At 41.8% G+C, this 16,138-nt stretch overlaps 1 protein-coding gene across 1 annotated transcript in view; it reads left to right on the top strand.

Annotated features, from left to right (window-relative positions):
- The first annotated feature begins 2,000 nt into the window (after window positions 1-2,000).
- GAB1 (GRB2 associated binding protein 1) overlaps window positions 2,001-16,138 on the top strand; it is a 121,432-nt gene continuing 107,294 nt past the window's right edge. Inside the window, exon 1 of the mRNA XM_070757783.1 lies at window positions 2,001-2,600. Within this exon, the coding sequence (XP_070613884.1) occupies window positions 2,529-2,600 (72 nt within the window). The 5' untranslated portion in view covers window positions 2,001-2,528. The remainder of the gene's footprint in view (window positions 2,601-16,138) is intronic.

Here is a 16,138-nt window from a genome sequence, read left to right on the forward strand (position 1 = left end):
TCTGGGTGTTTAGGTCAGGCCAGGGTCTGGGTCTTTACAGTATTGGGTAGAGTTAATTATATTAGTCCGGCCCTCAAAAACCATCCCAATTTCTCATGCGGACCCACGGCAAAATTAATTGCCCATCCCTGGGTTATGACCTTTGCAGCATCCCCATGCTCACGTGATCAAAATTCAGAAGCTTAGCAACTGGTTTATACACTGCTCAAAAAAATAAAGGGAACCTTAGAGGTCAGTAAGGGGCGAGCATAGGTGCACTAGTGTGCCTTCCGTCCCCTGTCTAATTGTCTCTCCTATATTTTATATATCTTTTCTCCCATACATATATCCTTCCTCTACTCTTCATTGATGTATTCTATTCTCATATCTCTTCTTCTATCCCTTCCCTGATATTTACTACTGCACGTTTTTATTCTCTTTAACTTTCAATTTGTATTGGACTAACTAACTAACTAACTAACTAACTAACTAACTAACTAACTAACTAACTAACTAACTAAACAAACACTCAAAGAACACACCCTAGATCTGAATGAATGAAATATTCTCATTGAATACTACTTCATTCTGTACAAAGTTGAGCCTGCACCACAGCATGTGAAGTTAATTGTCAATCAGTGTTGCTTCCTAAGTGGACAGTTTGATTTCAGAGAAGTTTGATTTACTTGGAGTTATATTGTGTTGTTTAAGTGTCCCCTTTATTTTTTTTGAGCAGTGTATTTATTATCCATGCTGTGTCCCAAGGTCACGTTTGCAAGCTTAGGCCAAGTCAAAGTCAATGGGGAAGCCAGCTTCTCTTAACAACTGGGTTACTTACTCAACAACCGCGGCAAGAAAAACGGGGCAAAACTCACTTAAACAAATGTCTGGCCTAGCAACAGCAAAATTGTCAGCTCCGTTGGGGTCGTAAGTCGAGGACTACTTGCCATGATTAAACCCAGGCTGGCTTCAGAAAGATACGCTTACTCACAGTTAACCAAACTCAAGTTGTCTTGAGTTCGCAGGACGCGCCGTACCACAAACCAACCGCGCTGGCTCCGTTCCTAGAAAACGCTCAAACTGCGGTTGGCTGGTTGAGGGCTCCCTCGAACGCGTTTCGCCCGGGACCACTGCTCCGCCTCCCGGTCTATCTGTCCCCCCAACACACACACACCAAATTCAGGGCTGTAGCTCCCGTCTGCCTGAGGCGCGGCTTAAACAACCAGCTCAGCCTCCCAGTCGCCAAGACTGGCGCCTCAGACTCACGACGGGCACCGGAGGGGCGAGCGGGGAAACCGCTCGGGGCGGCAGAGGAGCACAAAAAATAACAATAATAATAAAAATTAAGCGCGAACGGCCGGGCTCCTCCTCCTCCCTCCCCCCCTCCCGCGGCCTGGGAGTCCGTGAGGGAGCCGCTCTGTGGGCGGAACTCGAGCCTTGCCCAGCTGAGGCGAGGGAAGCCCTCCGCCTCACGCTTCAGTGGAAGCGGGTGGGAGGTTCCTGCTCTGTAGTAAGAGGACCGAAGAGGGAAGGGAGGGCTTTTCCCAACGCCGGCCTTCCGTGCAAGCTGTTTGCTCGCAGTATTTATTTTATTTTATTAATTATTTTTATTTATTTATTAATTATTTTTATTTATTTATTAATTTTTTTTATTTATTTATTTGTTTGTTTGTTTGTTTGTTTTGTCCAATACACAATACATACAGAAGAGAATAGACATGAGGTAATATATATACAGTATTTAAGAAAAATATAAAATAGAGGAGAAGATATATGAAAGGAAGAAAATATATATGATATATGAGATAAACGAAAAGACAATTGGACAAGGGACGAAAGGCACACTGGTCCACTTATGTAACGCCCCTTACTTGACCTCTTAGGAACCTGGAGAGGTCAATCGTGGAGAGTCTAAGGGAGAAATGTTGGGGGTTAGGGGTTGACACTATTGAGTCTGGTAATGAGTTCCACGCTTCGACAACTCGGTTGTTATTAAAGTCATATTTTTTACAGTCAAGTTTGCAGCGGTTCATATTAAGTTTGAATCTGTTGCGTGCCCTTGTGTTGTTGCGGTTGAAGCTGAAGTAGTTATTGACAGGCAGGACGTTGCAGCATATGATCTTGTGGGCAATACTTAAAGGCGTCGTAGTTCTAAGCTTTCTAGACCCAGGATTGTTAGTCTGTTGTTAGTAAGTTCTAGAGAGCGAACACCCTCGTTCGCCCTGAGGGGAAGAAGGGCGGTCGCTTTCGCCTCCTCTGGGCTGTCCGTTAAAGGCGAGCCCCACACGCACCCTTCGGGCCCTCCCTCCTCCTCCCAGCCTTTCTCTCGCTCTCTCTCCCTTTCCCGGCCGTCTCCTCCCCTCTCCGGCGCTTCTCCCTCCTCTTTCCCTTCCCCCTCGGAGGAGGCCGGCAGACAGGCGCGGCGCGGCGCTCCTCTTGCGTTTCTCTTCGGGCTGTTTTGGTCGGCCCGGCCCGGCCGTTCGCAGCCGCGGAAGAACCAGCAGAGCCTGCCCCCTCCTCCCCGTCCTCGCTTGTGGCGAGAGGCAACCATGAGCGGCGGGGAGGTGGTCTGCCAGGGCTGGCTCCGAAAGTCTCCCCCGGAGAAGAAGTTAAAGCGCTATGTAAGTGTGTGTGTGTCTCTCTCTCCGGTGGCTTTGGCGGGTTCGCCTGCTTTGCAGGAAGCGCCCTTTTTCTCGGCTTCTTGGCCACTCTCGGGCGGTGGTTTTTTCCCCCCGTCTGGTCGCCGCCTTCGTCCGTCCTCCCCTACTGCCCAACCGTCGGCTACCTCGGCGTGTACAATTATGTAGACACGGATACTTTAGTTCTCTGCGTGACTTTTCCAAACAATCTCGATCCCGCCTGTTTTACGGCGGGTGAATTCACCCCAATCTGACAGCTTTGAATTATGCACTAATACATTTATATTATTTATTATTATAGATGCGGAGGTCTTTTGAAATATAGATATAATCATAATTATGTATAGTAGGTATTTAAAAAGACCTCTGCATTGACTTTCCATAATTGCCAAGTGCGCACTTTTTGTTCCTGCTGGGGCTTTTTTTTTCTTTGGCAAGGCCCTGAACGGACCCAACTTTTCTGATTTATTATTATTTTTTTAAATCGCGACGGAGGATTGGGGAAGAGCGAGCGGACGAAGTTTTCCGGAACACATTGTGTCTTAAAAAATAAGGTGGTGGTGGTGGGGGAAAGTCTTCCGAAGGACTCGAGACACGGAACTCGGCTGTTTTGGTCGCTTTAAAAAGAAAAAAGAAAAGAAAGAAAAAGAAAAAAAGGGAGGGGTGTAAGGAAGGGAAGATCCTATGGAAATCTGCAAATATGTTTCGCTCTGGGAACTTTTCAGAAGTTTTTTTCCGCCCGTTGATATCGGTGTTGCTTCTTCATATGGTTTTGGACAGGGTTGCATTTTAAGCTGCCTTGTACCATGGGAAAGAAAACACGTAGGAAAGGAGAAAAGGCAAATCTGTGTGTTCATTGCATTGGCTGAGTTTGCTTGTTGAAGCTGCATGTAGTTAGGCAGTTAGAGTTTACAGTGTATTCAGCATTGAGTGCATAACACATGGGTATGTTTTTCTTTCTCTGAATGAAATGGTTAGAAGGCTTTGGGAGTGTGCTTGAGAAATGCATTGATCTTTTGGAATGCACAAATACTTTGGGTCTTGTGTGACTTTGTAAACAGCCTTACAATTTCTTTTTACAATGAGTTAATTAACCAAAACTGACCTCTTTGAACTCTGCAGTATTAGGAAATAATTAAAAAAGATCTCCACAGTGATTTTGCTTTTATCTGTAATACTGTTTCCACAGAAATTTGCATTAGGGCCTCTAGCCAGTTTGTTGCTTTGCACTGAGTTAAGTGTCATTCAGATATGAAAATAGTATTTCTGGAAACATTTGATTATTATGCAAAGAGAATGTTTGTTCCCCATTTAATATCATTTTTTAAAATTCCAGAAATAAGTATCTATTCTGTATCTTTTCACAAACTACTGGGAAAAACATTTCATAATACTGTATGCTGTATACTGTATACTCCTAACATTGGGAACATAAATTACTTCAAGACCCTGAACACACTCAACAAATCAAATTCTATCAACTTATTTATTGATGTGGTTATTCAGAATCTTCAAATAGAATAATTTTATCCACTGGCTTCCACATAGGTTGGTCTATAACATCTAAAATTTGCAGCCACAGTCCAAAACTTCATCAAAAAACCCCAACAATATGAAATATTTTAAAGATACGGTGTTGTTTTGTATATTTTAAAGATAGGCTGTTGTTTTGTTCTTAAGATAGTCTATGCGCAGTGTTTCCCAACCTTGGCAACTTGAAGATATCTGGACTTCAACTCCCAGAATTCCCCAGCCAGCATTCGCTGGCTGTGGAATTCTGGGAGTTGAAGTCCAGCTACCTTCAAGTTGCCAAGGTTGGGAAACACTGGTCTATGGTACTTTTAAAAAGAATCCAGCAGTACTGTATAAACTTCTGGACTAATAAATGCCCTTGCCTGCCAATTGCTGTTTCTGGTTATACAAAGTATTGTTTATCTTGCACAGCTTTGCTGGCTGCATGGGACTCCTCTTACCTAATGTAGCATAGACAATTTTAAAGTACACAAGAATATAGTAATTATGTAGTTGTTTAATTGTCCTGAGAAATAAATGTAAGAAGTGCCTAACAATTCTTAAGTGCTGTTTAATACCTTTAAATTTGTTTAGACCGAAATAATGAGATAGAGTGAGACAAGGCTAATTCATTCTACAGACAGTTCTCAGATTTTGTTTTCCACAAATGAAGTGAAATTGGGCTCCAGCAGTTCTGAAAAGGTATTCATGGTGATTTTGAAATAACATTGGTAGGGTTACTGACATGTATAGACAAGGTTATGAGATTGTTGGGAAAAAGATTTTTAAAAAGGCTGGTGAATTGCTTTTGTTGCAGTCACCAATCAGGCTGAACATAGGAAAAATGCTGCAACTGGTTAACTTCTTCGGTTGAGTGTTTGGAGTGAAAATCGAATTTATAACAGAGGAAAACCTGTTAGGAAATCATTACCTGTTAGGAAATCATTTGGTTAAATTGATTTAGACCTGCTGCTGAATGTGTTTATTCAAACTATTTCTCCCTTTCTACTTCATTATGGTATTCAGTAGAAATATGTATAAAAATATTCTGGGGAACCCAGAGACTGAAGAATGCCAATGCAATGTATAAAAATAGTTTAATTATTTGATCTTAGGTTAGAACTGGCCAATTCTGTTCCATCCTGTTTGCCTATTCCGGTGCAGTTTAAACAAATTCATAATTATATTGGATTATGTACAAAGTGAAGTGACAAGTAGATGAAGAGGCTCCAAGCTGCATATTAGATGGAACATAATATTACAGTGTGAAAATATTGCACTGAAATTTTAAAAGGTACTGAATTTCGTCGGTTAATATTTAAAAATTAGTAATGGTCTAATAGTTCTGCATTCGCACATAAAAAAGGAATAGAAATAACTGGTGTGTTATAAAAATGACATTCCATGTAGTTGACTGTTGCACAACTGACAATGTTAGTGTTTAAGGTGTAACTATTTATGCTTTTAAGTGTAACGTAGCCAGCCTTCTGAAACTGGTATACAGTAGTGTATAAATGGAGGTTATGCAAAATAGCAAGCCTGAATTACACATACAGGAGGCAAGCCCTGGCTCAGCTTTTCATTAATATGTAAGAAATTAATGGACAAAACTTAAACTTTAAGATATTCTTACTCAACAGTATTTTTTTTATAAAATTAATACCTATATGTTCCGCCGGGCTCTCTGATAGGAGCCTCCCGAAAATTCAAGGGTACAAATTTCAGACACACACACACGTTTGAAAATTCAAAACAATGTTCTTTATCACAAAATTCAAAATAAACTAAGCACTCTTTTTGTATTGCAAAGAGCACTCTTCCCAAAACAACTGGGTAGTCTGTACAATTTCCCTTAAGCAGTCATTAAGTACTTAGCTACAACGAAGTGAGACACACACACACACACGTTTCTCTGCTTTGTTTTCAAAGGCATGAAAAAGCAACAAAGTCCAGAAAACACAGGATTCTTGAGGAACTGTGATCAGATACTCTTCCACAATGGCCAAACCCACATGCTGCTATTTATAGCAGCAGCCCTAATTACTGGAGCCCCACCCAAACACAGGTGGCCTCTCTTATCTCCTGTAATATGTTCTTACTTGGTCTCTTCTACGCATAATTCTGCGCTTGCGTGGGTCCAACATGTCATCATCTGAATCAATGGAAGATAAGGGAGATTGACTGCCTTGGCTGTGTGCCAAGCCCTCCTCTGCCGAGTCACTCCCACCTTCTTCTTCGTCCGAGGAAATTAAACTCTGAACTGATTCTGTCGGCAATAACACAGGCCTGTGACATGTTGAAGTCTCCCCTGCATCTACCTCCCCATTCCCTGGGGCAGGAGCTGGGCCAGAGCCAACCACAACACCTATAGATGTATTAATAATGGCTAATACATTACAACAGGGGTCGACAAAGTTGTTCAGAATCTAGGAGCCAGCCAAAAAATTTAGGAGCCAGAATTTTTTTTAAGCAAACTTGGTTTTTTGCCGAGTCTCCACCTGACATCGCTTTCACCCCCTCCCCCCCGGCGCAGGCCTGGCTCCGCCGAGCCGGCTCTGCTGTACTCCCGTCGGGATCCGAGGGGAGACCGTTAGTCAGAAACCGAAACAGAGAAGAAGGAAAGGGAGACCGGGCCGGGGACGCGGGTGAGGGGGGGAGGGGGGAGGAGGGGTTACTGGTCGGAAGTCACCGCGCACGCGGCCGGAGGAGGAATGAACAAAACCTCACGCCGGGAGGGGAGGGGCTTCCGCTTCTCTCCGAAGGCGGGTGAGCGGCCAAGATCGGAGCGTCTGTGTGCGGTGGGGGGGAGTGAAGGGGTTCGAGTAGGAGACGGAATGGAGGCAAGGGGGGGAGGGAGAGACGCACGCAAGCGCAGGGGACGCTGGGAAAGCAGCTCGCTCCGAGGTTGATGGGCGGAGCTACGGAAGCCAAGATGTACCATTTCTGGGCGTAAACACAAGGCGGGAAAAATATACTGTATACCAGTGATTTTCAACCTTTTTTGAGCCGCGGCACACTTTTTATATTTACAAAATCCTGGGGCACACCACCAACCAAAATGACACAAATCTAATAAATAAATAAATAAATAAATAAATAATAAATAAATAAATACATACATACATACATACATACATACATACATACATACATACATACATAAATAACCCCCTCATATATACAATCCCATGTAACATCCCCTTATAAATACAGTCAATCATCAATCATCCCTCCTGAAATTTATACCACTGTCTCATTTATGGGTACTTCTCCTGTCTTTCCCCCTTTTCTCTCTCATGTTTCTCATTTCTCTCTCTTCCTCCCTTTTTCCCTCATTCCTTCTCCCTCTCACTTCTCCTCTTTTTCCATCCCTGTCTCTCTCCCCCCCTTATGTGTGTGTATGTATACACACTCCAACCATTTCCAAAACCAGTTGAGGGCTGGGTTTTTTTTCTCTTTTATCCTTTTCAAAAACAGGTGTGGGCTGGGGGGGGTTTCTTATTATTTGGATGCTTTTTACCATATGCTTCAAGAATCACCTCTCTCTCTCTCTCTTTTGTTTCTCTCTCCTCTCATTCTCTGCCTCAATCATTTTATCATTTCTCCTTTTTTCTCCCCTTTTTGTTCTCATTTCTCTCACTCTCCTTTCCTCTCCCTATCTGTCTTGCTTTCTCTCTCTCTTGCTATCTTTTTCTCTCTCTTGTTCTCTTATTTTCTCTCTCTCTCTCTTGTTCTTTCTCTCTCTCATGCTTTCTCTCTCTTGTTCTTTCTCTCTCTGTTGCTCTCTCTCTTATTTTCTCTCTCTCTCTCTCTTTCCTTTCTCTCATTCCCTCTTTCTCTCTATCCTTTCTATCTCTCACTCTTTCCTTCTCTCCCTCCCTTTCTCTCTCTTTCCATTCCCTCTTTCTCTCTATCCTTTCTATCTCTCACTCTTTCCTTCTCCCCCTCTCTTTCTCTCTCTTTCCTTTCTCTCATTCCCTTTCTCTCTATCCTTTCTATCTCTCACTTTTTCTTTCTCTCCCTCCCTTTCTCTCTCTTTCCTTTCTCTCATTCCATCTTTGTCTCCTGGGGCTGACTGCGCCTGCCCTGCACCCCCCACCACGGAGGGAAAGCATTTGGCATCGGCACCGCCAAACCCCCCCCCCTCCACAAGCAGCAAAAGCCTCTGCGACTGAGCCGGAAGGCAAACGGTGCACCCCGCCGCTTAGGCTTTTGCTGCTCCTGGGGGGGGGAGGATTTTCTCCTCCCCGCCCCCCCGGCAGCCAAACGTCGCTGGTGCAGGAAAGCAGCGTGTTAAAAGGCGCGCTGCTTTCACGGAAAACAAACCCGGCTTTCCTGGCAACGGAGGATGACAAGCAGGAAGAAGCGGGGTGGAGCAACGCCAGGCTCAAGCAGGCAGCTTCCGCGCGTTTCTTTCAGCGGAAGAGGAGGAGAGGGAGCGGATCGGGTGGGCGGGGGCAGCGCCTTCTACTGCCGGCGCCTCCCCGCCCCTGCCCCCCCCCCCCAGGCAGGCAGGGGAATGGGAACTGCGCGCCCATGGAAAAGGGCACGCAGGGGGGTATTTTGGGGTGTGCGGGTAGCGGCGGCGGGCAATAGCCGGGGGGCGGCTTCTGCAAGTGGGAGCTCCAGGGCTGAAGCCTCAGCCCTGGAGCTCCCACTTGCAGGAGCCACCTCGCGGCACACCGGTTGAAAAACACTGCTGTATACACATACAGTACAGCAGGCAACATTTTCTAGGCGCCAGACAACATTTTCTAGGCGCCACTGGCGACCAGGCGCCTGGGTTTGTCGAACCTTGCATTACAACGAGAAAAGTTGGGCTAATATGCCAGTAGATTTTTAGTTATCTTTTCCCCTATTCTGTCTTTTTACTGTGATGGTATGAGCCCTTGGGGCAGAGAACTGCCTTACATAGCTTTGTAGGAAGATCCTGAGTCTTGACATGAAGATTCTTTATACATACAGTTCCTGCTGTTAAAGAAAATAGATAAGGGATTATAGTCCTAAGGATATGCCTACCAAATCCTTGTGTCACTTGTAATGTAAGTTGTTGTTTTAGTTTCTTTCTGGGAAGCAGTACAGGCAAATATTTGTCCACTAAATGTTTTAAAGAAAGTTTCTTCTCCATTCATTTTCTTCTCCAGTCCTCTGATTATATAGACAGTTAGTACTTTCGGGTTTTTGTTTTTGTTTTAATTCTTTATTATAATACAATCTGAACACAATCTGAAGTTAGTTGGGGGAAAGATCAAAAGCAACATGAGAAAATATTTTACTGAAAGAGTAGTAGATCCTTGGAACAAACTTCCAGCAGACGTGGTAGATAAATCCACAGTAACTGAATTTAAACATGCCTGGGATAAACATATATCCATCCTAAGATAAAATACAGAAAATAGTATAAGGGCAGACTAGATGGACCATGAGGTCTTTTTCTGCCGTCAGACTTCTATGTTTCTATGTTTCTAATACAAGGATTAAAAAGAGCAGGCATATAGTGTTGTACATATTGTATCATTTCACAATATAATTATTATTTGTGTAGTTGTACTTAAATTCTAAAATACCTTATACAGAGCTGCCTCTAGTTCCCCCTCCCCCCCCCATTGAACTGTTAGCCTCACAGTTCTTTTTTCTTTTGATATCAATATACAGTTTATGGCATCAGCGGTTGTCAAACATTTGTTCTATCATACAATTAATCTAAAGTCAGATTCATTTGATCTTAATTTTGTGTCTCGTTTGATTTTAAGAACATCTAGTTTATTTACTACCATTATTTTTTTTTCTTGTCTCGACCCAGTCATAATTTTTTTTCCAAATTTCGTAATATTTTGATTCTTCTTTATTTTTAAGTTTTTGGGATAATCTGTCCATTTCTGCACAGTCGTATATTTTTTTTATCATTTCTCTTTCTGATGGTGTTTCTTCTATTTCCCCCCCCAATTTTGCGCTATTGTAATTCTAATTGCAGTGATCATGTGTTGTATTAAATAAAAATAGTCTTTTTTACATTTTTGATTTATTATGCCTAGAAGAAAGGTCTCTGGTTTTAATATCAGTTTAATTGTGGTAATTTTGAAGATCCATCTTTGTTGGAGTTTTTTTCCATGTCTTTTTTATTTGGGGACATGTCCACCATAAATGAAAGAAGGTCCCATTTTTATTTTTACACCTCCAACAAATTGGTTTCAGGTTTGGATATATTTTGGCTAATCTAGTAGTACTGTACTTTCATATCCTAAACTGGATTCCAGTTCGCAGATACGGCATCCTTAGTTGATTTTCTGCTTTAACTACATTGTAACATTTATAGTACAGTAGTGCAATTTTGAATTCCTTGTGTTTTTGCTTGGCTTCCTGTCAATATGCATTTGTTTTCTTAGAATGAATGTTTTTAAAAAAATTTCCTCGCTTGGACAAGACTTTCACTTTTTTACTTTTATTCTTCCCTCCTTGACATGTATCCATTTATACTTTTATCAATTATATACGGTACATTCTCAAGTAAACCGAATGAAATCTTGGCACTTCACGTGCCTATTCAGTTTCAATTTCATACCCATTTGGTTTTTGTAAGTTTTCTCTCTTGAAATCAAATGTCATTTAATTGAATAGGCATTTTCATTGTTCAGTGTTCCGTTTACGTATATATTAAACTTGGGGAGAATTGTGGTCACTAGTTCCAACTGCTCATATGCTCTACATCTGATCAATATTTAAAGTAATTTTTTATTATTATATAGTCAGGTACCCAGAGTGGTGGCGTAGTGATGAATTCGCTCACCATTCAGTGAGGTTGAGAATTCAATCCTAGGGAACTGCAGGGGTTTTTCTGTCAAAGCGCAAAGAGACAATGTATGCTGCAATCTCAGCACAGGTGTCAGGAAGGGCATTCGGACAGTAAATGCTCATCTCTATTCAGTTACCCCAGTGAAATACTAAATAAAGGAATTAAAACATATAGTACATGGTGTTGTGGTTAGCTCTGACCCAGCTCCTGCCCCAAGGACTGTGGATGTGGGGGAGACATCCACATGCCGCAGGCCTGTTTTGCTCCCGGTCGAATCTGCTGATGAAGGCTCCTCTGACCAAGAAGACATGAGTGACAGGGAGGAGGAGAGTGTGGCAGACAGCTCAGAAGGAGATCAATTATCTAGCTCCTCCTTGGATTCGGAACAAGAGTTAATGATACAGCCACGCATGCGGAGAGCGATGCATAGGCAACAACAACTGAGAGATTATTATCAAAGAAAATGAGGCCACCTGTGGTTGGGTGGGGCTGTGGTAATTAGTGAGGCTGTTATAAATAGCAGCCTGTGGGTTTGGCCATTGTGGAGGATTATCTGATCCTTGTGTTTCGTGACTGCTTTACTGACTTTGACCTTTGTGTGCTGATTTTTCCCCCTGCTTTGAAACTAAACCAGAGCAAAGTGTGTTTCACTTTGTGAAAGAAGAAGGACTGTGAATTGCCTCACAGCTGCAAGCTAAGTATCACAGAACTGATAAGGGACTTGTACAAATTACCAGTTTGTTTGGAGACAAGCGCTCTTTGCTATACCAAAAGAGGGCTTGGTTTAAGTGAATTTTCATTATAAAGAAAATTGTTTTGAATTTTCAAATGTGTGTGTGTCTGAAATTTGTACCTGTGAATTTTCAGGAGGATTCTACCAGAGAGCCCGACAGAACAACATGGTTAATAGCTCCATATAGAAATGCAGCATCTAATAAGATGCCTTTCATCCATTCATTTTTAAAGCAGTTCCTTCTTTTAACTGCTCTTAGTTTTTTCCATATTTAATTTTTGTTTCAAGTTAGAAAGTCAACTTGCAATCATTCATTTAATGACTGTTCAAAGTTATAGTACAGTGATGGCGAACCTATGGCACGGGTGCCATAGGTAGCATGTAGAGCCTCCTGGCACACGAGCCATTGTCCTAGCTCAGCTCCAATGTGCATGTGAGTGCTGGCCAGCTGATTTTTGGCTCACACAAAGGCTCTGGGAGGGTGTTCTTGTCTTCCAGAGAGCCTCCAGGGAAGGCTTCCCAGCTCCAGGGAAGCCTTTGGAGCCTGGGGAGGGCGAAACACAAGCCTACTGGGCTCACCAGAAGTTGGGAAACAGGCCATTTTCAGCCTCCAAAGGACCTCCAGAGGGGGGGAGCTGTTTTCGCCCTCCCCAGGCATTGAATTATGGGTGGGGGCACTCATACATGCGTGATAGCGTACACACGTGCTCTTTTGGCACCCAAAGGAAAAAAAGGTTCACCATCACTGTTATACCGTGTTTTTCTGAAAATAAGACAGTGTCTTACATTAATTTTTGCTCCCAAAGATGTGCTGTGTCTTATTTTCAGGGGATGCCTTTCCCCCCCCCCCCAATGAATTGTATCCTGAATCCTGATGCAGCAAAAACGCATCCAAACACACAGCTGCATGTTGGATGCATGTTGGATATGTTTTAAATCTGATTGATGCAGCATTTTGGGATGCAATTTATGGACAACAGTGTTATATATGTTCTGTTTGGGATTGCTACAAAAGGAAACACTCCTACATCTTACTTTCGGGGGATGCCTTATATTAGGCAACTCTACGAAGCCTCTCCTATGTCTTACTATGGGGGGGTGACTTATTTTCGGGGAAACGGGGTAGTAGCATCAAGAAAAGTGACTTATCACCATCTTCTGCACTTGTTCCGACCATTGCACCATCCTATGGTCCCTTGATCAAAATTTGAGTGCTTGGCAAGTGCCATGTATTTGCACTGTCCCAGGTCATGTGATCACCATTTAGATTTATATACTGCTTCACAGTGTTTTAAAGCCCTCTCTAAGCAGTTTATAGAGAGTAAGCATATTGCCCCTAATAATATGGGTCCTCATTTTACAGACTTTGGAAGGATGGAAGGCTGAGTCAATTCAATTCAATTCATTAGACTTGTATGCCGCCTCTCTCCGAGGACCCATAGAGTCAACCTTGAGCCTACTGAGCCAAGTCAGTGGACGAAGCGAGACTTAATGACCACATGACTCCCTTAACAGCTACAGTGCTTCACTTAACATATATAAACAAAAAGGTCATAAAATACGGCAAAACTCACTAACATTTACTGTTCTGCCGGGCTCTCAGGTAGGAGCCTCCCGAAAAATCAAGGGTACAAATTTGAGACACACACACCTTTGAAAATTCAAAGCAATGTTCTTTATTACAAAATTCAAAATAAACTAAGCACTCTTTTTGTATTGCAAAGAGCACTCATCCCAAAACAACTGGGTAGTCTATACAATTTCCCTTAAGCAGTCATTGAGTACTTAGCTAGCAGCTGTGAAGAAACTTCACACCTTCTTCTTCCAAGGAAGTGAGACACACACACACACGTCGCTCTGCTTTGGTTTCAAAGGCGTGAAAAATCAACAAAGTCCAGAAAACAGCAACACACGATTCCCGAAGAACTGCACAGATATTCTTTCATAATGGCCAAACCCACACGCTGCTATTTATAGCAGCAGCCCAACCACAGGTGGCCTCATTTTCTCTTGTAATAATCCTTCAGTTGTTGTCTCCTATGCATCACTCTACGCATGCGTGGATGTGTCATTAATTCTTGTCTAGAATCCAAGGATGATACAGATGATTGATCTCCTGGGCTGTCTGCCAAACTCTCCTCTTCCCTGTCACTCATGCTTCCTTGGTCAGAGGAGGCTGCATCGTCAGATTCCATTGGGAGCAAAACAGGCCTGCGGCATGTGGATGTCTCCCCCACAGCCACCTGCACATTCCTTGGGGCAGGAGCTGGGCCAGAGCTAGCCACAACAAATTACTTTGGGTAGCAACATAAATTTTGAGCTCAATTTTGGTTGTAAGTCAAAGACTTCACATACCATATAACAATACTATTCGTTTGTTGTTTGCTATAAATTATAATTTCTCTTCATGGATTTTGTTTCTTCGTTTATGTTTTCCAGATCCTTTCTACTTTTTAGAAATTGATCCTCTCATATGCTTTCTACTTTCTTGGACTTTCTATGCTCTTTTCGAATATTCTTCCATATATGGATATGGATTGACATGATACAGTATATTGTAATTCTGTCTGTATGGTTAGGCAGGTAACGTATAAATTAAAAAAAAAACCTTTTCATTCAGATTATCCTGCTGAAACGATAAAAGCTTCTGGTAACCAGACAAAATGATTTTTAACTTATATGTGTTGAATTCAGTTCATTTTAGATCTCAGAATAGATGATTATTTCAGTTCATCTAAAAATTGTGGCTAAAAGCAAAGTAGACTAAACAAACCTATAATAATCTTACCACTGAAATATGAGAGAGAGGTTTTATAACTTCTTAAAACACAGAAGTAGTAATGTTTTTTCTATGAGGCCTTATTTTTTCTTCTCTTTTCTTTATGCCCCGTGCCATAATTTTCAAAAAATGCAAAAGGAGTTATTGGCAGAGATCTTATTTCCATTTTCCTCCTCTGTTTTCTCTTGGTGGAAGGGGGATCAGCTATAAAGTCTTTTCTGAAGGCACTATTGATAGTCCATGGTACAGTGTTCCCTTGATTTTCATGGGGGATGCGTTCTGAGACCGCCTGCGAAAGTCGAATTTCCGTGAAGTAGAGATGCGGAAGTAAATACACTATTTTTGCCTATGAACAGTATCACAAGCCATCCCTTAATACTTTAAACCTCTACATTGCAATTTCCCATTCCCTTAACAACCATTTAGATTATTACTCACCAGGGTTATTTATTAAAGTTTATTAAAAATATATTTATTAAAGGCGGACAAAAGTTTGGCGATGACAAATGACGTCATCGAGGCGGGAAAAACCATGGTATAGGGGGGGGGGAAACAAAGTATTTCTAAATTAATATTTATGAAAAACCATGGTATAGACATTTCACGAAGTTCGAACCCGCAAAAATCGAGGGAACACTGTAGATGTAATTTTTTAAAAATGACCCAATTCCTAGAAAATTGCCAAATCTAGCAAGATTGCTTGTTATTCCCACGGCAAAGATTTGTCCTTTTCTTTGAAATTTTAAATAAGATATTTCCCATGTATCTTTTAAAGATAATTGTTGTTTGAATTTAATGTTTTCCTAAAGCAGATAATACAACAAATGGGCTCTTTATATGATTTGTCACAAGATCCTCTTACAAAAGTAAGATAGTAACTACAATTATAAAATCTAGTCCCCTCCCCCCAAAAAAGGATGTGTCCATCTTACACCTTAATACAATTTAGTAAAACTTAATGACCCAACTGCTATTGATTAAATTATATTAACAATCAACAGATATGGGTTTAAGGAATTACAGTAGTCCCTCACCTATCGCTGGTGTTACGTTCCAGACCTGGTCGCGATAGGTGAAATCCGCGATGGGGAATTTATCGACTGATAGTACTTATTTAAATATTTATATTGTAATTGTTTGGTAAGTTTTCATTGTTTTAAGTGTTTATAAACCCTTCCCACACAGTATTTATTTTAGATACAGTATTTAAATACAGTATTTACAATTTTAGATATATTTTTTTTTGAAAAACCTGCCGATCGAGTTCGGCGGGCTGTTTAAATCTGCCGATCGGCTTCCTCAGAAACCCGCGATGAAGTGAAGCCGCAGTAGGTGAAGCGTGGTATAGCGAGGGACTACTGTATTGGCTACAGGAATCTTCAAGGTGAATGTAGAAGTGATTTATAGTTGAACAAGTTCCATTATTAGACAATGTTTTTATGCAGCAGAGAACATCAACATAGAAGTGCTGACGGTTGGGAACTTTAGAAAGCCTGAGATCTTAAATTCCCAGAGTTTCTAAAAGTATTATTATGCCTTACCCAGACATCATTTACTAGATACAGTGGTACCTCTACTTAAGAACTTAATTTGTTCCGTTCTTAAGGTTCTTAAGTGGAAAGGTTTGTAAGTAGAAGCAATTTTTCCCTTAGGAATCAATGTACAGTAAAAGCAAATAATGTGTGCAAAACCCTTAGGAAAGA

This window comes from Erythrolamprus reginae, chromosome 7, assembly GCF_031021105.1.
Source record: "Erythrolamprus reginae isolate rEryReg1 chromosome 7, rEryReg1.hap1, whole genome shotgun sequence".
NCBI lineage: Eukaryota > Metazoa > Chordata > Lepidosauria > Squamata > Dipsadidae > Erythrolamprus > Erythrolamprus reginae.